Source organism: Ctenocephalides felis, unplaced genomic scaffold (assembly GCF_003426905.1).
Source record: "Ctenocephalides felis isolate EL2017-DRISC unplaced genomic scaffold, ASM342690v1 CF-g0.4_SCAFFOLD_01886, whole genome shotgun sequence".
Lineage (NCBI taxonomy): Eukaryota > Metazoa > Arthropoda > Insecta > Siphonaptera > Pulicidae > Ctenocephalides > Ctenocephalides felis.
The window spans coordinates 140,649,274-140,676,945 of record NW_020538040.1 but is presented as its reverse complement, the minus strand read 5'-3'; the positions used below and the strand labels follow the sequence as shown (position 1 = coordinate 140,676,945).

Below are 27,672 nucleotides of genomic sequence, written 5' to 3'. Positions count from 1 at the left end.
CTAATAATTTCTTAGTAATTTATATTTATTTTAATTAAATAAAAATACACATTTTAAAAGTTTTGTATTAGTATTAAACAGAGTATTCGTCCATATTGGCAATTCCAGGTAAATAATTATTTTGTAACTTTCTTTTTGTAGAGAAATTTAATTTTTATTTGAAAGTTTTGTTGTATAATCCATTTATTTATCATTTATATATATATATATATATATATATATATATATATATATATTTAAATGAAAAAATATTTTACAAAATGTTTTTTAAATTATGACTTATGTTAGATAACAAAGTAAGAAATCAAACTAAATTAACAAAAACACAACCTTTGCTAAAAATAATTAATACTATAAATCAAACTTTGGTAACAAAAAATATGATTTTAAAAAGTAGCACCTAGTACCGGACATGGCGCGTGATCCCGTACCTGAGTGCCCCTCGCACCCCTTTCATTTGTATTTTGAAATTGAAAGATTTGTGTTAAATAGAGTGTCCGGCGCTAGGTGCCGTCCGGCATTACGTTTATCCGGTTAATCGAGTTTCTACTGCAGCTAAAAAACATATTTCTGTAATTAAGAATTAACTGAGAATTTTAATGAATATACATAGTATTTTGAACACAATTATCGTTGTTTTTCCATTGTTTGCACATTCTACAAATTTAATTGGATTCTGGAAACGTCTATGTAAAAATTTTTAAAATATATCTGAAATAAAATTCTCCAGCCATAAGTCTAAATGCAGTTGATCCGACAGAGAATAATATGTATGTGAGTTTTCCAGACTGGAAAAACATTACGGCAATGACCGCTCCATACACTTTGACCAATAACGCAATTGTATCGTGCGTGGGAAGAACAAGAATAGTTCATTTGTAATAGAAAACCCATGTTTAGACATATATAAAGCAGACAATACAACAATAAACAGATAACATAAAAGTGAAAACCATAAAGGTTAGGGTACGAATGCATATTTATTAAAATAAGCCTTGGACAAAATATTTTCCGCATATCCAGTATCAGATTATTCGCCATGTTGCAAAATTCGAAATATTAAATGAAGCATATATTTTTATATGTATAAAGCTAACAAAGGTCTTATTATACGATAAGACATATTGTATATAAGACATATTGTACTTATGTTAAATAATTTTGAGATGTATTGTTTTGAAAATTGTGTTTATTCCATCCTTAACACTCAACTGAATCCAATTTGAAGATACTATTTTGATTGTATGTGAAAGTTAAGGCATTCAAAATATTGACATAAAATATATGATTTAATAACAATAGTACTAAATTATATTTAATTCGAAATTTTCATCAGAAAGAAGGTATTTGAGAAGTGACAAAAGTATAAAATCTAGTCTCATAGCAAGAAAGTTGTTGAAACCAATTCAGCAGAAGAATTAACAAATGATTATTTATTAATAACCCATTTTAGGTCTACTAATCAATAAAAACCCATTTGATGTTCTTCTAGTTTTTGTACTTTCATCATTGCTAAGAACTGGACAAAGTTCTTGTTAGATATTTTTTTGTACTTTATGAGCAATTGATCGAAAGTCTTATGTAGATAGATAATCAAGCAAATAAAAAAAACAATTCAAATTTCACGTTTGAAAGTGCCCAATAAATTATACTTCAAACGTGAAAATTTAGGATTTCCAAAACTTTAATAAATCGTACAGGAAACTTTCAATTAGCTTTCAAATAGTATTGGTTTTAATATTATGTTATACACAAAATATTTCCATAAATTTTCAATTCATAGCATTTGCCCCTAAATATATGTTTTATACACAAAAAAAAAATTAAGACAATTGCTCAAAATTATAAAAATAATGTTAAGCATTCAAATGATCTATCAAGAAATCTTTCTATAATCTATCATCACAGATTGAAGAGGAAAAAATTGTTTGACTTTGCGTAGCATAAACTAACAATAAGATATTTTTAATTTTAATGTAGGTCTAATTAGTTATTATAAATTGATAAATTTTATTTCTGTATATTTTTATGCATATGTATAGATGTGTTGCGTGTGTACGTGTACATTTCTTATTATTGTATTAAATGACTTACTCTCTTCCATTAACAACATAAAGTTAGATTGTACTGACAGTCCAATACTAAGAAACAAATCATTGCTAGTACTTGTAAACAACATTGTAAAACTCATAAATTTATTACTCAATGTCTTCCCAAAAACAACTTGTAATTTATATAGAAATAAAAAATCAAATACATAATACACAAAGATAATCCAAATCATTCTCAACATTTAAATCTATACAGAAACTAAAGTAACTAAAAACTAATTCGACATCAATAATAGTATAGTAATATTTTCACATACCTTCGTACGTACCTTCATACATTTGTGCGTACTGAGGAAAACCTGCTGCTTTTAGCCATTTACATGCTTCAATTACTTCTATCTCTGAAAATAACAAAAAAATAATATTAGTATCCAGTAATCGAAGTAATAAAACATAATATAAATATTACAAAAAGATATTTGTAATTATTTCTGTTCATATTAATCAGATTCGAAATATATGCACATACAACATTTAGAAGACAATAATTATTCGTATCAGAAAGAATCGGGCTTATTTTGCAAAAAATAATAAAAATTCTATTAGACTATAATCAAGATATAATATATCAGACAAGTCTAAAATAAAATATAACATATAATAATTAAGGCAAATTGCAGGAACTTCCCATACCGTAACGAAATGTTCGAGTAATATTAAATGTTTTCAAATAGATTATTATAAATAAATACTATAACGTTGTCTAATATTTATAAAAAATATATAAACTGAATTACAATGTTGAAAATTGTTGTTACAATTAAAATCAGAATTATTTTCTATTAATATGAAAACTTCGTGTTTTAGTACTCTTCGATTAACTCTTATAATAAAAATCACTTCACTATATATTTTTTATTAATATTCATCAAATAAATTTACCAGATTATGATATTATTGTTTTCCAAGAAATTATTCAGTAAGCTCTTCGAGATAGTTCAAAATTAAAAACTAGCTGTAAGTGGAATTCTGTCTTAAGGCAATTAAGGCATCGTGCCTTGAGGCAAATTGCTGGAACTTCCCGTACCAAAAATTATTATTTTTTTAAAAACGATTAACATTTTTGAAAAAATTTTACTTCGAAAAAATAAGATTTTTTAGAAATTTTAAATTGGACAAAAAATTACTTTTTTTGAAAATAAAATTTTTGTTAAAAAAAAATTTTTAAACAATTTTTTTTATAAAAATTTTTTTTTGGAAAAAATGTTATCTTCATTTTGATATATTTTGGAAGATCTGAACTTTTACTTATACTTATTGTAAAAATCTCAATAAAATATCTGATAATTTGATATGCATATGTCTAATGTCTAATGATTATTGTTGACCGCCAAATGTTATTTTTTTTTAGTTTTTTTTACTAGATCTCCGAAACCGCTAGTCCTATCTTCATGAAAATTTGATCAAATCTTCATCTTGTTAATACAAGTAAAATGTTTTTTGAACTATACAAATCGAATGCTCCGTTCTCTTAAAAACTAAGTTACCGTTTTTGGCCCTTTTTGCCCCATATCTTCGGAACGGCTAGAATGTTTTTTGAATTATTCAAATTGCTTTATCCGTGTTCCCGAAATCGTCGACGAAAATTTGTATCCGAACACACACACATGCACGCACACACACACACATACACACACATACATCAATTTTCTCCAAGGTATGCCAACATATTCAGAAACCTCTGAAACGTGAAGATATATAAAAATTTTCATTTTCGATTTTTTTGCGATTACTTACCCTATGGAAAGTTAATTATAAATAAATCAATTTATGATCTCCAGAACATTAACAATCGTCATTTCATTTCGAATCAAATTCCAAAAAAAATAGTTGCCAAATTTACACAAAATTGAAAAAGTGCTCCCGCATAGTCACAGTCTAAACGCATTTGCAAATAATTCTGTGCGACATTTTCACTTATACTGTGCTCAGTTTGGCGGCATTTTCACATTTTTCAATAATTTTCACAAAATTGGAAAAGTGCTCCAGTACACAAACAGTCTAAACGCACTTGCGTAAACATTTCTACCAGAGTGGCGCTTAGACTGTGCTTAGCTTGGGTGATTTTTTGAATTTTTAGTCCAAAATTACAAAAAAATTTTTTTGAAAAAAAATTAGAAACAAAAAATTTTTTTTTCCAAAATCAATTGTTTTGTTGAAAAAAGCAGAAAGTTCTTTGAATCATTTAAATCGGACGCTTAGTTCTCTCAAAAACAGCCATTTTTTTTAAATTTAGCTCTGTAACTCCGAAACCTCTGGGCCTACCTTTGCCAAAAACTAATCAGCACATCTCCCTATCAATAGGAATCGAATGTTTTTTAAACCATTCAAATCGGTTGATCCGTTCTCTCAAAAATTCGCTTTCTATTTTTTACACTCTTTGCTCCATATCTCCGTAACGGCTGGACCTGCCTTTGCCAAAAACTAATCAGCACATCTCCCTATCAATAGGAATCGAATGTTTTTTAAACCATTCAAATCGGTTGATCCGTGCGCCCGAAAACGTGGACGAAAAAACGCGGACATACAAAACACACACACACACACACACACACACACACACATCCATTTTTTCTGAGGTATGCCAAAATGTTCAGAAACCTTCAAAACGTCGAGAAATGTAAAAATTTTTGATTTCGATTTTTTGACGATTACTATAACTTACCCTACGGGAAGTTAATAATTTTAAAATCATAATGATATGGAATTTGTATTTTCTGCGAAGAGAATATTGTGCATATTTAATTTATACCATACTTCAAAGGATTTTTAAAGCTCTGCTTGAACAAAGCTAAATAGAAAATAATTATAGGAATTACGTCCATATGAAAAAGATTAAGATGAAAAAAATAGTCATAAGTAGAATTAATTATTTCTTTTATATGAAAATATTTATATAGTTGAAATAGATTAAATTTGATTCATCATTCGTTGATGGTTTGTGCTAGAAATATAATATTGCGTTGGTGGCTTTTTATATTATATTTAAAAAAATAGGATCAACCTTTTTAAAAAATGCATCCAATTAGTTTTGCATCTAGGTCTTCATGAATATAAAAAAACAAAAATGAAGATTTTATTTTAATTTGTTTGTGGTCATTTATGACAAACTCGCTTATATACTTCTAAAGATAAGCACTGAAAATTATAAAATCTTTTCGATATTGTTTCTTCTGAATATTACTTTTTTAGTACAGATAGAGCGGGGCTTAAAGATCCGCGAGTAAAAAGATCCACTACTGATATCTCAAAAACAAGTAAAGTTAAAAAATTTAAACAAAAATATTTGAAAGTAGAGGGAAAAAATGTATAACAAGCCATCACTTTGATTCTTACGATATTGCTATGACGAGATAAACGGAAATGTTTGAAAATCCATAACAAAAGTATTTTCTTTCGTTGTTAGCGGTTTTGGTTGTGAGCACTGTTGTTCAGTTTCCGAGACCTCAATATAATTTTTAAATATGCAATATTTAATTGTTTGATAAGCTGTATTGTTAAATTTAAATTAGATTCAACAGTTTTTATTATATAACGTCTATAAAAGCTTACACGTGGGTGATATAAAAAGGACCAACTAAACTTTTACACTGGAAAAGGTGCTAACAATAAAAAATTGTACATAAAAAAGTAAATTAAGCTAAGAAAAGCAATTTTATAAAAGCTAAATTAGATAAATAGTCATTCCAACACCGCTGATGAATAATTCTGACAAAATACCAGATCACGTTTATAAAAAGTGTTATCTCTGTGAAAAATGTACTCATGAAATAATTTTTCATTTATTTTTATTTTATTTACCAATAATTTTTTGTTAGTTGAATAATGTAGCTATTATTTCGTAAAATCTCTTTAAAATTAAAGATAAAACATTGGACCTGTTTGCTTCCTGGTTGTCGCATTTTACCCCAACTATTGGATAAAAAGAACCAGGTACCATTTTTTTAAAAACACCAAAAACACATTTCTACAATCATGAAGTTGGGAGTTTTACTGAATATAGTAGGATAGTTGTTTGTTTGACATGTGATATTTGTTGTGATAAACTTGGTTTGGTTTTCACAATATAATTACACAATGTTAAATTGGACCTTTGTGTCCCCGCCCTACCCTATCGTTTCATGCAATAAACTTGAGACAAAAAGCCACATAGGGTTAGATTTTATAATAATTTCCACAAAATACAAAAGTTGTGTATGAATACAATAAAGTCGACAAAGTCAGAATAATAAATAACAAGGACATTCCCTTTTCATTTGAAACAGTTTCTTTAATTATCCTTGACATGTGTCCTATTGCACCAATAAACTTTTACAATTATTTATTGTTCTCACTTGTGTAGAGAATAAAATCTATTTTAAATACTGGAATATAAAAGAGAACTGCTTATGAAAAGGACATTGTTTAAACCTCCAACACCTCCGGTGAATTTATTAAAACCTTAATTCTATTTTATGAAACTGCTTTTAAAAAGGATCAAGTTCTGCTTCATAATTTAATCTCGTAGTTATCCTGCGAGATCAGAAAGGTTAAACGATGAAATGAAATAGGAATTTCAAAGTTCATCTATATATTAAAAAAAAGCACTATAAAATACTTCAATTAAACAAGTAAAAATTAATAAAAAGAATTAGAGTACCTAAACTAAAAATAGTAAAGCAATTATATATCAATACGATATTCTTATCTTTTTTCTTACATTTAAACTTTTTTTTTCTTAAATTTGCAGTGTTAATTTGCAGTGCAGTTTAAAGGTATTATCAAAGGCAAAACTCATAAAAATTATTAATGACTAAGGATTATCGTCTTGTTAAATGCACAAACTTGAGACGTTAAAATATTAAGTGTTTTCTATTATGCACGGTGCATCCTGCAACAATATACCTTTAAAAGTTTAGAGAAGCAGCTGGTGGTAAGATTTAAAAGAACAATTTGCAAAATTAAAAAAAAACGAGTGCGCATAATGTTCATACGCGATTGAAGTAAAACTTATTTGCTACTGTACAAGATGGCATTTAAATAAAAATAAATACATCATATAACAATTTTGAATAATGTTTATTAGTAATATGGTAACACTCGTGATGCACACATTTCTTAGTATCAACCATTACACACGCTTATATAATGATAAATTATAAATTATATATTTATAATAGCATTAAAAATATGTATGATATTTAAAAACAATAATGTAATTAAAGTCATAGTTCAAATATGACATGATCGGTTTGTCATTGTAATTAGCATTTAGAAATGAGCCTTCATTAGAGAAATGAAGTGATTGCTGATTAATAAATTATATAATATTCGTTCACACAGTGGATTATGTTAAACAACGCCTAAACAAATATCGTTTTCGCAACTTCACTCATTATGTAATTGTGTTTGAAGAACTTCATGTAATTAAAATGAACATACTTTCATTGACTGCTTGTATTTTTTTCACTTTTTCGCTGGCGATATAATCTCATTCTTTAAACAGCTGTAATATCTGTTTTGCCTAAAACTATTTTCCATTTTAATAAATTCAAAGATTTATAGAAACTACGAATAATATAGAAATAATTTCTAATCAATAAACTTACGTTTAGTTCACGGAGCAAATGTTTAATTTGTTTTATTATTTTCAAGAAACAGGGTAAAATATTCTTCTGAATCAGAAATTTTTCATAAAATCAAGATTAGTACTACGATGCAACTTTAAAATGTTGATTTATCTATGCCGATTTCCTTGTTGGTATCGGTACGCATACAACGTCGAAGCCGGTACGCATACAGCGATAGATCTCTATTCACATACACGACGACTAATGACAATCGACCCGTATAAAAATGACATCATCGAGAGCGAATGACGAATCATTGGCACTCGACTCTTAATTGCCGTAACGCACTTCCGTTGAATTTGTACGGATTTACACCCTAGTCGCGCTAAAAGAAGTTTTACTTCAAAAATGATGCATTGGATTGGACCCCGCCTCTGGAGTAAAAGGTCATATTTAGAAAAAAAGGAAAAAACACATTTTCATATTTAGGAGTTATCTGGGAATTTCACTGAATATAGTACGATAGTTGTTTGTTTGATTCCTATAATGTGTAGTGTGTGATGTAGTTCATTTGGTTTAGGCAGTATAATTACTTAAAGTCAAATTGAGCCTTTGAGCCTTAAAGTCAAATTGAGCCCTACCCTATTTAAATAAAAAAATTTGATCGCTCAAAATAGCAAAAAAAATCTAATTGTGTCTAATGCATATGCATTTCTTCAAATAAAATAAATTTTATTTCTTGAATTGAAGAAACAAAGTAAAATAATGCCAAGACCTCCTATTACTGCGGGTATAGTAGTAGACATCATATTGACTGCGTCCGATTGACGCTAAAATCTTCGGTCAACAAAATGTTATGAAAAATGTTTAACTTTATGCTATTATCGCTTTTGGATTTTTTCATACAAAAGTGTTCGTTAATGGTCCGGACGGACACAATCGTCGGCAATGTCGACAGAATGTGGTATGTAAATAGATATAAATTCTCGCATAATCATATACAACTTAAAAGTTCATTTGTTGATCATAGGAATGTTGCAAAATATGTATATTTGTAGAATATATATTATTAATATATTATTACAACATTACTATGACTTGTAACTTTAATTTTGATGAACCAATCATTTTCTTCGACTCCGAATGTAAATCGCTAATTAGTAATTATGTATGAATGTGGGTATCCTTTGCTTCTTCTCTCGGTGAAATTGAAGTATTTTGCGCTTTTCAATATTTATGATTTTTTTATATAAATCATGACCACAAATCATTAAAATCGTTTTGGTAACAACGTACATCAGCAATTAAAATTATTCTCTTTTTGCCAATTTATTTTCACACTAAATGGTGAACAAATGAAACGATGCGTATTTTCGTCATTAATTTTGGAAATTCATTTCGACTATTTGAAAATTTTATTCGGTTCGGTTTAAACACGCTAGACAAATAAATAATTGATTGAATGATTGAATGACTAAATGATTTAATAAACAATTAAATGAATAAACAAATTAAAAGAAAATATAAAAAATAAATAAGTAATAAAATAAAAACAAAAATAAAAAGCAACAAATGCATAAATAAATAAATAAAAGAATAAACAAATAATAAAATAACTAAAAAACTGATGAATAATAGAACAAATAAAATAAATGAATAATTATATCAATAGAAGGTAAAACGACACAAATTAAAAAATAAACAAATAATATAAAATATAAATAATAATATAATATAAAATGAGCAAATGGACTAGATAAAAGATGACTAAACAAACGAATTTATATAAAACAGAATAAATGAATAGATAATAATCAAAGAAAAAAATAATTTAACAAATTAAAAATGATTAATAAGTAAATAATTAAATTGACAAACGATAAAATAAGCACATGAAGCAATAAAAAAATGAACAGATAAATTGGTAGTAAAAACTGTCAAAATGCTGTGTTTCTGCTTGCAGTCAAAAGTTACAACCAAACCTAAAAAACGCACAAACGTCAGAAAAGAATGTTATTATAACTGCATTTTTTTGATGTGTCGTTGATAACACGTACGTGAAGTTAAGTTTTATGTTTAAAACGCCAGATCGCACAGTAAATACATAGCATTTCGACATTTTGTACTACCAACTTATATAAAAAAATCGTAACAGTAAAGTTTTTGTTTACTACAAGAATTTATATTAATAAAACAAGATTCAGCAAATCTTCTAAAGACAATTTTTTTTTCTCTACATAGAACGACATGATAGTTTGTATAAGGATGTAAAATTAGTCATATCTTATTATAAGTGTGTATAAAATTAATCATATCTTCATAAATATTCTGCACAAACTAATACAAATTGTTAAGATAAAAACACCAAAGCCAAAATTAGAAAACCTTTATTAGAAAAGACCAACCAATAAATGAACACATATGATTTATGTCATTAATTTTCAAATTGAAATTTGTATCTCTGTGGAATATAAAAAAACTATAATTTTGTACGCAGCATTACGAGATGTTTAAAAGGGTTATTTAAATATAACAAACTTTGCCAAAGTGCTAATGACACCATGAATGGAGTTTTAAACAAAATTTTGCGTAAGCCAACCCAAGTAAAACTTGGATCTCCTGGGCATACTGTAATTTGCATAGGACTATAAATGGAATTTTCCTGTTTAAGTTCATATGTGAAAAATATTTAAATTTAGTTTTCTCATAAAATATATAAACACTCATCGTAATTTTGGTATTATAAACTCTTGCGTCAAAAAACTAATTAATATTGTACATAACATTTTGGAAGGTACGAGGAAAATCCTTTTTTTTTCAAAAATGTACTCAAATTGATATGCCCTTATATAAAATATTTACATATATCTGTGTTTTAGGTGTCAACAAAGGGCTTTGAACTCTATTTGAAAATAAATCCGATTTCCACAATGAACCGTGTGATCGTTTCTAATATTAGAACACATGATCCTTATTCGGAATGTAAATTTCGAGGGTGCGGAACTTGTTCGCAAATCCGAAAACAAATAAAGAATAAATAACAAATAACAACAACTGACATATTAATTCTGTATTGTTATCGATCTGCATATTTACAGGGACGTTGACTTTTCAAAATATACTTTGGCAAAGTATTGAAGACAGGCGAGTTACGAACTGAAGTTTTAATGATTGCGAGAGGGCACTATGCTAAATTATTCAACCGATACACTTTATTAATGAAAACAATCAAGAGATAAAAAACAGACACTTCTAAAAATAATTTTCTTTACGCTTTTAAGCGAAAAAGTTTGAACGGTGTTCTTACAGAAGTTTCATACTTGGTGTAATTAAAAGTATGTTTCAACATCTCTGAATACAAATTTGTTCCCATCTCCAATTTAACTAAAATTCTGAGTCATTGACCTTTTACATAACATTATAAAACTATGTTCTGGAATCCTAACAATATATTTAAAAAATAGCGATTTTGGTCTGGTAATATCTTTTATATTTAACACTAGTATTATCCAGTGTATTTTGATTTCAGTGGATGGAATTGAGAATACATCAGAAGTGTTCTCTAATATTCAATGATTTTTCAAGGAAGTGTTTTATTATGAATATATTAGAGCTTAAAAGTAAATATTACTTTGTGTAAATGTAATGAATTTTGGATTAAAATTATTCTTAATTTTACTCTAAAATTTAATATATTTACTCAATGAGAGAGATTTCTAGTACTTACATAGGTAAAAAAGTATCAACTCACCATGTAAAATCCTTGGATATAACTTTGAATTGTATTATTTATTTATTTATTTATTTATCTAAAAATGTATAAATATCCTTAGAAAATTATTCCAAAATATACATCTTCATAGAAAAGCAAAAATGAACAAAATATAATGTCTTCACTAGTCTTTACAAAAGAATGGATAAAAGCTTAGACAATATAATTACTTATTACTTAAAATCGTCTTTATAGTACTTGGAAAATCATTTCATTGCCTTTATATAATTATTTTTAATGACAAAATACAACAATAATAATACTGAGTTAACATACACAGTTAAATCCTTTTATGTAAGCAAGTTTTTGTTTCACATTTATATTAATGGTACTACATTTTTTAAAACTTGATGTTAAAAAGAAAATGAACAAAATTAATTGAGATTGAATAAAATTAAAAAACTTTTCATATGCCTATAATATTTTAAGGTGTTTGGTTTGACTATCAACTCTATCACCATGCAAAGTTTCTTCAAAATCCCAGATGAACCAGAAAATCTTCTTGTTAAACATAATAATAAACTGCTTATTGCCTTTACGCAAATTTATTAATAATCAAAATCAAAATCATAATTTTTCACGTCGACCACATCAACTAAAATAAATAATTTTAATAAATTAATTTTAGCAATATTCAACTAAAAATTCATCTTTAAATCATACTGTTTATAACAGTTTTTTGTTTAATATTCTAATAATGGCACTATAACATTGAATTCACAATTATTTAAAAAATGTGATTTTAGAAGTTTTTTTTCTCCATTTCGATTTTTGTTAATATAATATTTAATAGCGGTGTCACCATAGTCATAAGGTTTGTCCGAGGCTCTGTGGTAAAATTTTTCGACTTGAAAACACAAGGATTTTAATCCAGCCTCAAACGACCAGATATCAAGCAGTAGTAGTAGTAGATATATTATTTTATAAACTAATAAATAAATAAACAAGTAAAAAACAAACCATCTATAGCTATCTATAAGAAATAAATTAGAATTACAAATATTAATTAATTGTTGGTAACTCTTATAAGAAGTGTTTAACTTAATAACCCTACAAAATATCAAATAGACAAACAAGATTCAGCAAATCATCTAGGGCCAATTTTTTACCCTATATAGAATGACATAATAATTTGTATTAAGAGTTTTCTCAATGTCAATTGTGATTTTTGTGAATACAATATTCAATATATGTATATTCAATTATCATAAGGTTTGTCCGTAGGTTTGTAGTAAAATCAACCACATGGACTCCAATCCAGACTCAAACAACCTGATATCATGCAGTAGTAATACCAGTTTTCACTTAAAAATATAGATATGATTATAATTTGAAGTAAAAACAGACTTATGAAGGATTACTGCATATATATCAGATAAAATTTAAAATGTATCTAGTAATAAAATCATCACAAAGAGAATGGGCAAGACCACCGTGTTGCCCATTAACACTAGGTTATAAGGACATCACAACAGATCATAGAACACACAAGTTTTGACTGCTGTTCAAAAATAAAAAAAATATACGATAGTCATAAAATGGTAAATAGCCTTTGCTATAAAACAATTTATGTGGCGTCACCAAGTCCGAAAAATCTATGACGACAATTTTGAAAACACGGATTAGGGATCGTATCTAAAAAAAGTCAACATGGATCACAATAACGGAAAAAAATAGAGAATAAACGAGACCAAAATAAGTGTGTTAGAAAAGTCTAATACGCGTATTTGTCATAAAAGTCTATAATCTAAAGTTATCGTCAATAAACGCTGGTGCGTTATTTACTAACAGCTCGGAAACCTGTTAGAGTCACAACCACCGCGTGTCGTCAGCTATTTCCCTCAATAAACGGCGACCGTAAAACTCGGTGACGAATATGCGATAGGCAATTTCCATACGGACACCGACGGTATCGGATTCAATATATATTTTATGTATATTTTTCTGGAAAACCACCCAAATAAAGAGGTCAGTGACCTGCTATCTCCAAATGTTATTTAATATTGCAATCTGTTTTACTTTTCATCTCATCCTCTTAACGTTTGCCTTTCAACCTTTTAGTACCATATATTAGCCATCAAAATTACTTTTCAGGATAAAAGAAATTTGGTTCGTTTTTAGGAAAAAACATAAACTATGCACATATAGAGAAAGCAGACAAACTACAATTAGTGGTGCATGGCATCACTGTGCCTTAAGGCAAATTGCTGAAACTTCCCATACCGAAATATAACTTTATTTAATACAGCTTTAACTTTTTTTTGAAAATTCTGAAAAAAATGCATTTTTAAAAATTAAAAAAAAAACTTTTTATTGACAATTTTTCAAAGGAATCGCGCTGCGTAGCCGTTTTAATGACAAAATAACGAAGCGCGCAAGCGCCGCATCGTAGTCTTACAAACAAGCTTTAGTACAGAACCCGTAAGAATATAAACAAAATTAGAATCTTATTATTAAAATCTCTATAAAATATCTGATAATTTGATGTGTACTTGTCTAATGATCATTTTTGAGCGCCAAGTGGCATTTTTCTTCCTTTTTTTTCGGAATTCCGAAACCGCTAGACCTGCCTTCCCAAATTTAATTAATTCTTCGTTTGGTCAATGCAAATAAAATGTTTTTTGAATCATTCAAATCGAACGCTTCGTTCTCTCAAAAACTGAATTACAATTTTTGGCACATTTTGCCCTAACCAAAAACTAATCAACACGTTTTCCGATTAATACGAATCGAATGTTTTTTGAGTTATTCAAATCGGTTGATCGGTGTTCCCGAAATCGTCGCCGAAAATTTGCATCCGCACACATACATACGTGCAATATAGATAATCACGTCCACGGAAATCCAATGTTGGCAATATATGAAACCGAGATTAATTTCTACATGAGATATATCGATTTTTAATAATTGTAAGGTATGCCAAAATTTTCAGAAACCTTTGAAACGTGAAGATATATAAAAAAATCATTTATTAATTTTTTACTTTATGGAAGTTAAAAATAATTTAAAAATAGTAGTGTGATTTATAATGTAAATAGTCTTAGAAAGTATTATTATTGAAGTAATTTATATTTATGTACGTATTAGTATTATTATTGTGATTTCTAACAAATCACTGTTTTTCATTAAATTTTCAGTTTCGATAGTAAACAATATGTTGCTAACGGCCCATTAAGAGCATCTAATACAATTTTTATTGAAAAGTTACTATTTCTATTCTAAAAATACCAAAAACTTTTTATTTATACTAATCTCATATTTTAGAGCTTTTATATATATATATATATATATATATATATATATATATATATATAGGGTAAAGTGGAGCTTAAAGGTGTGGGGGTTAGAAAGTTCACCACCAATATCTCAATCACAAGTAAAGGTAGCAATTTTTTACCAACAATGTTTGAAAGTAGAGGGCAAAAAATGTATAACAAGCCATTGTCTTAAATTGCGCGACTTCGCTATTACGAGATAAACGACCACATTATGAATTTTGTAACAAAAGTATTTTTTTCGTTGTCAGTCTTTTTGTTTTTGAACACGGTTGTTTAGTTCACGATACCTGAATATATTTTTGAAGTATACTTCATTTAATTGTTTCTTAAGATGTATTGTTAATTATAAGTTAGATTCGATAGTTTTATTTCTATAGCCTCTAGAATAGCTTATATGTGGTTGGAGTAAAAAAGGACCAACTAAACTGGCGAGGTGTAAGCAATAGGAATTTAGTAAATAAAAATGTAAAATAAGTTAAAAAAAAAACAATTTTACAAAAGATAAATTAAATTAAGAAATAAAGAAAATTTAATTAACCCAACTCCGATGATAAAGTTCCATGTGGATGTTGTATCCAAAGCGATTTTTATAAAAAATATGCCCATAAAATATGTATTTCCAATAAAAGTTGTATTCACTTTATTTGTAATAATTGTATTCCAAGAAATAATATGTCTAATTATGATAAACAGAAATACTATAATAAACAGAATACCAAAGCAAGATTTATGATAGTAGTAACGGCTGATGATTTTTTTTTTGTTATTACATATGTTTAAAAATATATATTTAGATTATGTTTTTTAATTTTGTTGTTTAATATAATAACTATTATTTCATAAAACATATTTTAATTTAAAAATAAAATGGTGAATCTTTTTGTCCTCTGGCTGACTTTTTTTACCTCGCTTTGGAGTGAAAAGAATCAGGCGACAAAATTTCGAAAAAACAGCAAAAAACATAATTCTGCTATGACGAATTAGCTGAGAATTTTACTGAACATAGTAAGATAGTTGTTTGTTAGTTATGTGTTATTTGTTTCGATGTAAGTTGGTTGGGTTTTCACAGTACAATTGCTAAAAGTCAAATTAGGCCTTGATGCTCCTCCATGCTATATATAAAAATCTATCAATTTCAATTGTTCGTACTTTAAAATTTAAAGTACGTTCAATTATATAAAATTCGTCCCTGTCCTCGGGGACAATTCTATGCACTTGCACATATGAACTAAGGACTCTGATAGTGCGGAGCATGTATATCATCGTATTATAACTGTACAACGTACTAAATATCCACGTGTAATGTCGCTAATGATATTTGATATTTAATGGATATACGAAGGTAAATGCCCATATAACTGTATTCTATTATAATATTCGTAGTCGTAGAAAGGACTTCAAAAGACTCCGATTTGGTAAAACTACTCAGGATTTATTTGCAGGCAAGGGGGCAGATGCAATATTCAGTTCTATGAGGCCAGGTGAACAATCTGTTCTTCTCTATGAGCCACTTAGAGTGCTAATTAATCAATATTAGTAAAATAAAATAAAGTAAAGTAAAATTAGTAAAGTAAAATAAATAAATTGTTTAGTTTTATTTAAACTTATATCTAACAGCTATATTATCAGATAAGCTTATTAATTTATTGCATTTTTTTATTTTTCTTATTTTTGAGAAATCAAAACTTAACAGAGCTATAAACAATCGTTATAAAACTTCTACTCAACAACGTTATTTGTAGAAGCCTATTTATATTTAATATACTTTTATTATTAGAACTTTTCAAATACAGATAATGGAAAGCTCAGTACGAAAAAGCTCAATTTTCTTTCAACATAAGATAATATACGAGCAAAATGTTTCTGCTTCTTGGTCAATTTTGTTTTGAAAGCCATTGACACGCATATTTTATAAATCAAATAATAAATTAAAATTAATTCATATTACTCAAATTTGAATGTTAAGGCTTAAAATCCGCGGGTAAAAAGCCCACCACTGATATCTCAAAAATAAGTAAAGTTGAGATCATTTTAGCAACAATATTTGAAAGTAGAGGAAAAAAGATGTATAACTAGCCATCACCATAATTCCTATGATGTCGCTATGCGGAGATAAATGACAATGTTTGAAAATCCATTACAAAAGTATTTTCTTTCGTTGTTAGTTTTTTTGGTTGTGAGCACTGATGTTTAGTTTACTAGACCTTAATATAACTTTTTGGTATACGCTATTTAATTGTTTTAAAAGATGTATTGTTGTTTTTGAGTTAGATTCAAAATTTTTTTATATAACCTCTGTATAAGCTAAAATGTGAGTGGGGTAAAAAAGACCAACTGAATCTTTATCCTGTCAATGATCTCGTCAATGAAAACTAGCAAATAAAAAGTAAATTCAGTTAAAAATAAAACAAATCTACAAGAGATGAATTGAACTAATAGTTATTCCAATTCTGCTGATAAATATTTCTGACAAAATACCAGATCAAGGTTATATACAGTATTATATTCGTAAAAAATGAGCATTGAAATTTATATTTTGCATTCGTTGAATAAAGTAGAAATTATTTCGTAAAATTTCTTTAAAATTAAAAGTAAGACATTGGATCTGTTTACTCCTTGGCCGTCCCATTATACCTCGCCTACGTGGTAAAAAGAACCTGGTAACAATTTTTTGAAAAACAGCAAAAAAACATTTCTAAAAACTTGAATTAGCTGTGAGTTTTACTGATCATAGTTAGATGGTTGTGTGTTTGATTTGTGTTATCTGTGGGGATGTTAGTTGGTTTGGTTTTCGCAATATAATTGCTCAAATTCAAATTGGACCTTTGTGCTTCGTCCTATTTTAGTTCAATTCCATTTCTTAAATGTGTGTAATAATATAATCATAAATAATTATTTTGTGCTAAAAATCAATTTTATTTGATTAATAAAATATTTTCTTAAAATAATTCACACGTATCGCAATATCTTTAATATAATTTTATATATTTATTCTCTATACCAAGTATCACAAAAATCTCAAACATCTTCGCCGCTATTTCGATACTTATCAACAAACCGAAGACAGCAGGAAATAGCCTGTTACTTGAGCAAAAGGCAAAAAATCTGATGTAAATCTTGATAGGTTCGTGCAAATATTTGATTAGAAACACTATCGATTCTCTGGTAATTGAATAAGTTCGAAATTGAAATTCCACTACTTCATTTGATACTAACAAAAAATCAGTAAAACACGCCGTAGGTAGTAAAGCCTTCTCTTCCGAGCCGCATCGACGATCGTTCTTTCAACTTTTTTTGTAACTACTATTGTCTTCTACAGAGCCATGAACTCGCATAAGTAAATAAAAAAATGATTAATTACTATTAATTATAGACAAGAAAACGATGCTTTTGTTTAAAATGATCGCAAGAACAGCACGTAAAAAGTTGACTTGTGGTAGCCGAGTAATTACATATCATAGGAAAAAACGGATTAGATTATTAACTCGTATTATTCACGGGGAACATTAAAAGAGAGAACGATGTAGTAATAGGATATTAATATATACCTATATATATATATATATATATATATATATATGTGTGTGTGTGTTTGTGTGTATATATACAGGTAACCCCCGTATAACACGATAGTTAGGTTCCAAAAAACTAGCGTGGTATGTGAATCCGTGTTATACAGGACAAAGAACTACTACAATATGAAGGGTTCAAAAAACATTCTACATATAATGATTTTATAATAAATATTGTTAAAAATTTTAATTTTTCTTTATGTACTATACATTACATGAATTATAAGATTTTTTTCGTCAAAATTAAATGGTAAGTGCTATTCAACACTATGCTTTTTTGCAAGATATCCTCATCCTCTGAGCAGTTTTATGTACAACCTCTAGATTCGTACATTATTTTTCGCAAAAAAATAGTGGTACATGGCATCGTGCCTTAAGGCAAATTGCTAAAACATCCTGTACCGTAATTAAACATCCGACAAATAAAAATATTCATCAATATAATATTGTGAATTTTATGTCGAATGGAAAAACAACTACTGAGTTGTTTTTTCCAACATGCCCTTGTAGTATACAATGTCCCTTTTAAGCCGACTATTGTAAATTCATCAAATTTATTGAATGTTTTTCACTGGGCAGTTGTAACTAAAAGAGATAATAAAAAAAATCAATAATTGTTTTAAAAAATTTCAAATAAATTATTTATTATAAATACATACTGTTGATTTATGAGTGATTATTAAATGGGGCGATGAGTGTATTCTACAAACAACTCGTGCATGTTCACACAGAAAATTTGTTTTTTTTTAAATTTGATTTTTTCATATTTTTTTCAAAATTTTGAAAATTTTTCAAAAGTTAGAACTTTTATAATTTGATTATCATTTATTTCTTTATTTAATCCTTTTAATTTTTTTCCTTTTGTTTTCTTTATTTTGATTTGCAACATTTACTTTCAGCTGTATTTATAATCTGATTGTTGAAATATACTGTGAATAATAAAAAAAATCGTTTTTTTATTTTGCAAGAATTTGAATTTTTTTATTTTTTTGAAAAATTCGAAATTATTTTTGTCAAATTTTTGTAAGAATTCGTTTTTTTTTCAAATTTTGATATTTTTTTGAAAATGATGAGAAATTTCGAATATTTTGACTTTTTTTTTGAAAATTTTGTTTTTTTTTTCATTTTTGCACATCGCCTACACAAGCAAGTGGTTTTTTGAATTAATCTAATTGAACGCTTTGTTCTCTCAAAAACTGAATTACCATTTTTCGCTCGAATAATAAATATCAAATTATTTACATGACGTCGTCGAAGGTAAAATAGAAGGACAGAAAGGATTGGGAAGAAGAAGAATGCAGATGGTTGATGATTTACGCAAAAAGAGAAAATAAAGGGAGCTGAAAGCCGAAGCACGAGACCAGGAAGTATGGAAAGGAAAATGCATAAAAATGTATAGTAAGACGTAAGTAAATCTATATGTAGGCATATAAGAGTACATATATAAATCTGTAAAATTTAATTCAAAATACGTAGCCAAGTAATAAAATATTAAGTGTTCTTTTATTAAAAGCACCATCAAGGAAAACAATATACACAAATATGCTGTATGTATTTCCCATCTCCCAGATTTCCAAACTCATTATGATTTTCAGGTGTCCAAAAATAACATTCATTTAATTCTATGCCTTTGATACTCCAACAATTACATTGTCAGCAGAATTTATATTGCTTCGGATGCTCCCATTTTACTCAAAAGGTTCAATAACCTTTCGATACTTATCAGAAAGGAAAAATGACTTATTCCTTTTCAAAGGAAATATTATATAAGTTAGCGTTATCCGGTGTCGTGAAAAAAATCCTGTGAATATCTACCTTGATCAAAGTACCTATAATACATACATATAAGTACATCTGCTGAATAAAAATAGAATCGATTGTGTGTAATATTTCAAAATCGTTTTATTACACACAATATATAGAATTAAAGAATTTAATTCAGCAAACAACATTCAATTTCTCTAAAGAATGTAATAATGAGATTTTCATTTTATTTGCTTATTCAGTAAAACAGAAAATTATCTAATAATATAGGTAACTAGTAGTTACTATTACAAATTATTTAAATACAAAAATTGTTGCAAATTAATATTTTGAAGTAAAACATTTTTAGACGCGACTAGGGTGTAAATCCGTACAAATGCAACGGAAGTGCGTTACGGCCGAGTCTATAATTTCTATACGGGTCGATTGTGATTGGTCGTCGTATCATGTGTCGTTGTATGCATGACTTTGTACGTGCGTACGTCACTAAAAATAAAACAAGTAAAAAATCTGTGCAGTATAAGAAACGTAAGTTTGTTGAAGTAATTTGTATTATTCGAGGTTTTCGATGTTACTGTATATACCTTTGAGGTTATTACTATAATGGAAAATATTTTTATAGGTAAGACAGATATTACAGCTGCTTAAAGAATGAGATTGTATTGTCAGCAAAAAAGTAAAAAAAATACAAGCAGTCAATTAATGTATGTTAATTTTATTACATGAAGTTCTTCGAACACAATTACATAATGGTGAAATTGTGAAAACAATATTTCTTCAGGGGTTATTTAACATAATCTACTGTGTGAACAAATATTATAGAATTTATTAATCAGCAATTACTTCATTTCTCCAATGAAAGTTCAAGTTCTAAATGCTAATTACAATGACAAACCAATCATGTCAAATTTGAAGTAGTTATAAATATTTTTAATGAACATATAATTTATAATTTATTTTCATATAAATATGCATAATAGTTGAAATTATAAATGTGTGCTTCACGAGTGTTACAATATTACTAATAAACATTATTCAAAATTGTTTTATGATGTATTTATTTTTAACTTAAACGCCATATCGCATAATAGCAAAAAAGTTTTACTTCAATCGCGTGTGAACCTTACGCGCAGTCTTTTTTTTCTATATTTAAAAATCATTTACTTTTATAAAGAGAATCAATGTCCTGGAATCGATCCCTGCCTCCGGTCGTCGAGCTGCACCCGTAACAGTACATGTAATATTATTAAACCACAAGCAATCGCGTTGTATATATTTTTATTAAATACATTTCTGCAATCGCCAACAATGCCGTTATTATTAAAACTGAATGATTAAGCAACTTGTTTAATTATATACTTTCCGTTACTAATTTGTTGCGAAATTAATTACCATAACAAATTCGAATTGAAAACCATAAATAACACTATCATTATTTGCTCTTGGTTGATTGAGTAATAATAATATTACGTTTTTATCTACATAATATAAAAATAAATGGTCCTGGAAATATTCGACGTAGTAATTATGATAAGAAAAAAATTAATAACATTGAAGCATAAATATGAATAATATTATTAAAGTCGTACATTATTAATCATAGTTTTGGAAAATGTAAGTTCGAAAATCCAGATGGTTTGAAGAAAATTAAGAACGTAGGAGGATGGAGAGAAAATTGAAAGAATGTATATTATTGTCCTTCATTTATAATCATATTCATAAATCATATTTTTTCTTGATTTTGATGCAAAAACATATTTGTAAACTTTAAGTAGTAAAAATCATAAAGATTTTAAAGCCTATATTTTCCAATACCTTTCGGCATAGAATTTTATGTCATAATCAGTAGTAACTAGCACGTAATACTAAAAGTGGCAGTAATTGCGGATTATTAGTGATTCTAGGTAATGAATTTTACCACATCTTTTTGTGAATACAATATTTCGAAAAATCTTACTATTATCTTCAACAAATACATACATTACATTTTAAAACTTTTGCACTTAAAAAATTAAAAAAAAAAAATTAAAAATATATAATTATAATGTTATCAGTTCCATTTGTTGTCTTAAAAGTAAAACAAAAAATTCAAAATTTTAAGTTACTTAAATATCAACAATTATCAAAATATTAATATTACAATTTTATTACAGCTCAAATAGAAAATAAAATAAAACAATCAATAATTATACAAAGACTAGCAAACCCGACGAACTCCGTTTCGCCACCAGATGGTTTCGTGAGAAAGATGAAGATTTTTTTTTGTTTGTTTTATATTTGAAAAGGAAATTTTTTTTTATTACACAACAGGAATGAATTTATTTCGATTACAAAAATGAAGTGTTTTTTAGTTGAACTTCTCTAAGTGAATAAAAGTAAATCCGCAAATTATCCGTTTCATGGAAGTGGTCTTTGGTAAACCACATTTTTTGTTTTTTGGTCTGACGTTAACACAAACAAAGCGGATGGTTTTCCAACTCGTGAACAGGCAACGTATAACTGCCCATCTGATAGATAATGATTTTCTAAATAATCTGTTTGAAATTTATCCCGCAAACACTAAGCGATTGGCCTTGCGACTTGTTAGTTGTCATTGCGAACGCAAGGCGAACTGGAAATTGCAATCTCGCATTAAGGCACAATGCCATGCACACTTATTTTCTTAGCTATAAACCGTGCGGAGCTCGAGACTTTTCCAACGAATGCAAAATTGTCGAAATCGGTTCTTGCGTTCTGGAGTTATATCGTCAGGAAGGAAAACCCAACTTTTATATATATATATATATATATATATATATATATGTAGATATATGTAGATAATCTATTTGAAATTATTTAAAACAATTGTTGATTATTTTTATTACTCGAATTTTTAATTACGGTGCATGAAGTTCCAGCAATTTGCATTAGGACACGATGCCATGCACCACTAATTTTCTTAGCTATAAACCTTGCTGAGCTTTGCGAGACCTTTCCAACGAATGCAAAATTGTCGAAATCGGTTCGTGCGTTCTGGAGTTATTTCGTCAGGAAGGAAAACCCGACTTATTTTTATATATATAGAAGATAATCTATTTGAAATTATTTAAAACAGTTATTGATTATTTTTATTACTCGAATTTTTAATTACGGTGCGTGAAGTTCCAGCAGCTTGCATTAAGGCACGATGCCATGCACAACTAATTTTCTTAGCTATAAACCTTGCGGAGCCGGAGACCTTTCCAACGAATGCAAAATTGTCGAAATCGGTTCGTGCGTTCTGGAGTTATTTCGTCAGGAAGGAAAACCCGACTTATTTTTATATATATAGAAGATAATCTATTTGAAATTATTTAAAACAGTTATTGATTATTTTTATTACTCGAATTTTTAATTACGGTGCGTGAAGTTCCAGCAGCTTGCATTAAGGCACGATGCCATGCACAACTAATTTTCTTAGCTATAAACCTTGCGGAGCCCGAGACCTTTCCAACGAATGCAAAATTGTCGAAATCGGTTCGTGCGTTCTGGAGTTATTTCGTCAGGAAGGAAAACCCGACTTATTTTTATATATATAGAAGATAATCTATTTGAAATTATTTAAAACAGTTATTGATTATTTTTATTACTCGAATTTTTAATTACGGTGCGTGAAGTTCCAGCAGCTTGCATTAAGGCACGATGCCATGCACAACTAATTTTCTTAGCTATAAACCTTGCGGAGCCCGAGACCTTTCCAACGAATGCAAAATTGTCGAAATCGGTTCGTGCGTTCTGGAGTTATTTCGTCAGGAAGGAAAACCCGACTTATTTTTATATATATAGAAGATATCGCGATTTCAAATTATGAAACTAATAAAATTTGAAGTTATCAGAAGAAAAAAAAAGTTAATGTCAGGTAATTTGTTAATGATTATACATATATAATAAAATTAAAAAAATTGCAATAATTTCAAGTTTGAAAAGCACAGAAAAAAAATTGAAATTTCTTGAAAGTTTCCATACATGTTCCCTTCATATCGGTTGATTGAAATTACAAAATATCTGATATTTGACATCCAAATGTGCATTTTTTTAACTTTTTTTCTGAATCTCCTAAGCCGCTGCTTTTGCAGAAACTTAATCAGATTTTCGTTACGCCAATACAAGTGGAATGTTTTTTGAATCATTCAAATCGGCTGATCCGTTCACCCACAAACTTAATTGCCATTTTCTGCACTCTTTTCTCCGTATCTCTGAAACGGCTGGACCAACTGCTACCAAAAACTAATCAGCACCTTTACTTATCAATTGGAATCGAATGATTTTTGAATAATTCAAATCCGTTGAACGGTGCTCCCGAAAACGTCGACAAAAAATTGTATTCATATATACACATACAAACTACATACACCCGTACACACAAATATTTATTTTTCTAAGTTATGCCAAAATGTTCAAAAACCTCTAAAACGTGAATATATGCAAACATTTTCATTTTCAATTTTTAGGCGATAAGCAATCAGAAATACTAGAGAAATTCTATTACTGCAATAAAAAATATGAATAAGTCAACTATTGGGTTGCCTTCTAAATGCGGTGTTGTTAAGGAGAAGGTTCGTCACAACTGTGAGTAAGTTCTGATTTATGTTAAAATATATATATTTTTATCGAATTGATTTAATTTGATCAAGCATGTAAGTAACTGAGTGATCCAATCATTTATTTCAAATGATCCAAATGACATCCAATCATTTATTTCAAAACTAATATCAGCATATCATTTCTCAAGTAATCAGTACTTTTTTCCTTGATGTCTTGATGACCTATCACGTCGGTTCCTATATGTATTTATTAGACAAAACTCGTTCTAAGATAGTTTATGCGAGCGGTACACGTACTTATTCCTTGGGAACGAGCGATTACGGCGAAAAAAAAAGACGGAAGAAAAAACCAATCCGCGGTTCGCATTAGAACGCGCGACGCATCTAGAACTGGCTTGTGATTTATATGGAAATTAGTAGATAGATTGATGACCGAATTATCCATTCTGACATGTAGAAAATTTTAATATTAATCCTTAAATCTGACGTATCCCCGTTCGCGGTTCAGCAAATGCCATGCCGAGTATATCTCGTAACTGTAATAGATCTCGTAAGAGAAGTCGTTAGCTTTATTGCGTTTCCTAGTGATTACAATAAAATGTACTATTATTTTTTCGAAACCTATAATCATGTCTTATATTAACTCGAAGATAATGATGGACGTGCGAACCATTGTCATTATTGCGAAGTATTTACATTGTAGTATAACAATAGCAAGTTGTAATCGTCGGATATCATAGGAAATTTGGTGAAGTAAATACTAGAATTCATAACAAATTGGTATAAGCGAATATATGTATATATGTATATATATATATATATATATATATATATATAGTTTAAAGATCGGGCGTTACATAAATAAAAAAATTATATGAATGCATTTTAAAAAAATATTTGAAATCCATACGTTTCGGCGAATATTCTAACCTTCATTCTGTGAAATATACTGTTAAAATTTAGCATCATTAATTAATGAAAACACTGTTACTCAATGGGATAATAATGTGCACTATTGTAAAATATATTATTAAATATATTGTGAGAAGTTACAGAGAAAAGCTACGGTTATTGACACTAGAATAAATAGCTGAAAATGTCCTGTAAATTTACTTTAGTCAATATTTTTTATCCTTACATTGAATAATGGGATAATTTGTATTAAAGGCATATTTAAAATAAATTTCATCCCTAGAAAATATAGTTTTAAATTCGTTTGGACTTTTAGAATAATAAATATGTTATCTTGAGATGAGCTTTTAAAATTATATGAGTTTTCATATACCCTTATTAAAAACCATGTTTCGGTTAACTTTTGAATGAAATAATAATGAAAAAGTTTGTTTATAAACCTAGTAGTAAATAAAATCAATACTATTAATTGTTCTTTTAGATACAATGCATATCATTCGAATTTTTGCGGGTATTTATTCATTGGAAAAACTTAATATCGACTCAATGTGAATAAAACCCATAATATTATTTTTAATTTTGACACCTATCCACAATACCTTTGTTATAAAATATTTATGCTTTTGTAACTTTTAAATTTCGAACTAAAATATTTATTATTTGTTACACCGAATCATTTTGATTCGGATTTTGATTTTTAATATTTATTGTTTCTGAAAATTTGTTGATTCTAATTATTTATTTGTTTGTGAGAAGCACCACACACTAAATATACATAAGAAGCAATATAATTGGTGACTGTGTATTTTCTGAACCTGTTATTTTAAGCTACAGAGAAGCTAGGGACTTGTTGTAATAGTTTTTTTTTTAATATAACTTGAGATCCACCGATTATATTTCCACAAAATAAAGATGGATGACTGATGTAACTATTCCACTACCAAATCAAGTAAACATACTGTTGTTCATTATATCATAATTAAACATTTTCAAAAAAAGGCGCAGTGTTACAAGTTACCCCGTGTTTAGGGCTAGTTGTAACATCTACTGGAGCAAACAAAAATTTTATGATAGTATAAATTTATATTACATGTCAAAAATGACGGACCTGCACAGTTCTGTATATCCCGTCGGCCTGCGAGACAGTAGCTAAGACAAAATAGTATGCAAGATGGTTTACGTCCATTCGAGATAATATAAAAGATAAAAAATTATTTAAATTTAATAAACTTAAATATTTACTAGGTACCCCTGTGACAGATAGACCCTAGCACTTCTACTATTTTATTGAAGTCAAATTGGCTGACTTGATTGAGTTCTTCTTGCGCCAAGTTTGCAGTATGAATTATTCGACTTACTTCTAAAAAATGAGCTTTTGATGGAATATTTTATAAAAATGACTACTATTTGAATAAATTATTTGGCAGAAAAATGTTCGGATATGATGTTGGTCGTGTTCTATAAATAAATATACAAAATAAATAATACAAAAAACATAAAAGCGAAGTTACTTTGTTCTACATATTTCTACATAAACCTACGACTTCGTATAAATGAAATGTACTGTTAAATTATATGGTTGGATGATCTTCAAATTTATGGCTAATTGATATAAGAAGACGAGCCGGCCGCACCTTGGCGCGATCGTATTCAAAAGCGGGCAACTGTCACAAAAAGCCCGTTTGCCGCTTGAACAGGTAACAGCCTGGTCGCGGCAGTCGGAGAAAGCGCTGAATAGAAGAAGTCCGGAGGAAACACGTTATCAGAACTTTCTGCACGACGAACACAGGTAGCTTCCTAGATGTCGCCGATTACAGGACTAATTAGAGAGTCGCGGAAGGTTTGCCAAACACGCCCAACGCTTCTTACTTCTGACCCGACCGTCGTTTTGCCAGTGCCGAAGCGAAAGGAAACAAACAACATGTAATGGAATCATTAATTCAATATTCCTTACTTAAATATAAGTCAATTTTTAAATGTTACTCATTTACATTTTTGTAGTAAAACTTCTTTTGGTGCGACTAGGGTGTAAATTCGTACAAATGCAACGGAAGTGAGTTACGGCAGGTAAGAGTCGAGTGCCAATGATTCGTCATTCGCTCTCGATGATTTCTCATTTCTATACGGGTCGATTGTGATTAGTCGTCGCGTA

At 28.4% G+C, this 27,672-nt stretch overlaps 1 protein-coding gene across 5 annotated transcripts in view; it reads right to left on the bottom strand.

Annotated features, from left to right (window-relative positions):
• LOC113377986 (rho GTPase-activating protein 7) overlaps nt 1-27,672 on the bottom strand; it is a 794,747-nt gene that overhangs the window by 47,784 nt on the left and 719,291 nt on the right. For 4 of the 5 annotated variants that reach the window (XM_026618466.1, XM_026618470.1, XM_026618468.1 and 1 more), the window contains exon 7: nt 2,369-2,452. In XM_026618466.1, coding sequence (XP_026474251.1) covers nt 2,369-2,452 — 84 coding nt within the window. The remainder of the gene's footprint in view (nt 1-2,368; nt 2,453-27,672) is intronic. The other variant, XM_026618469.1, reaches the window with a different exon arrangement.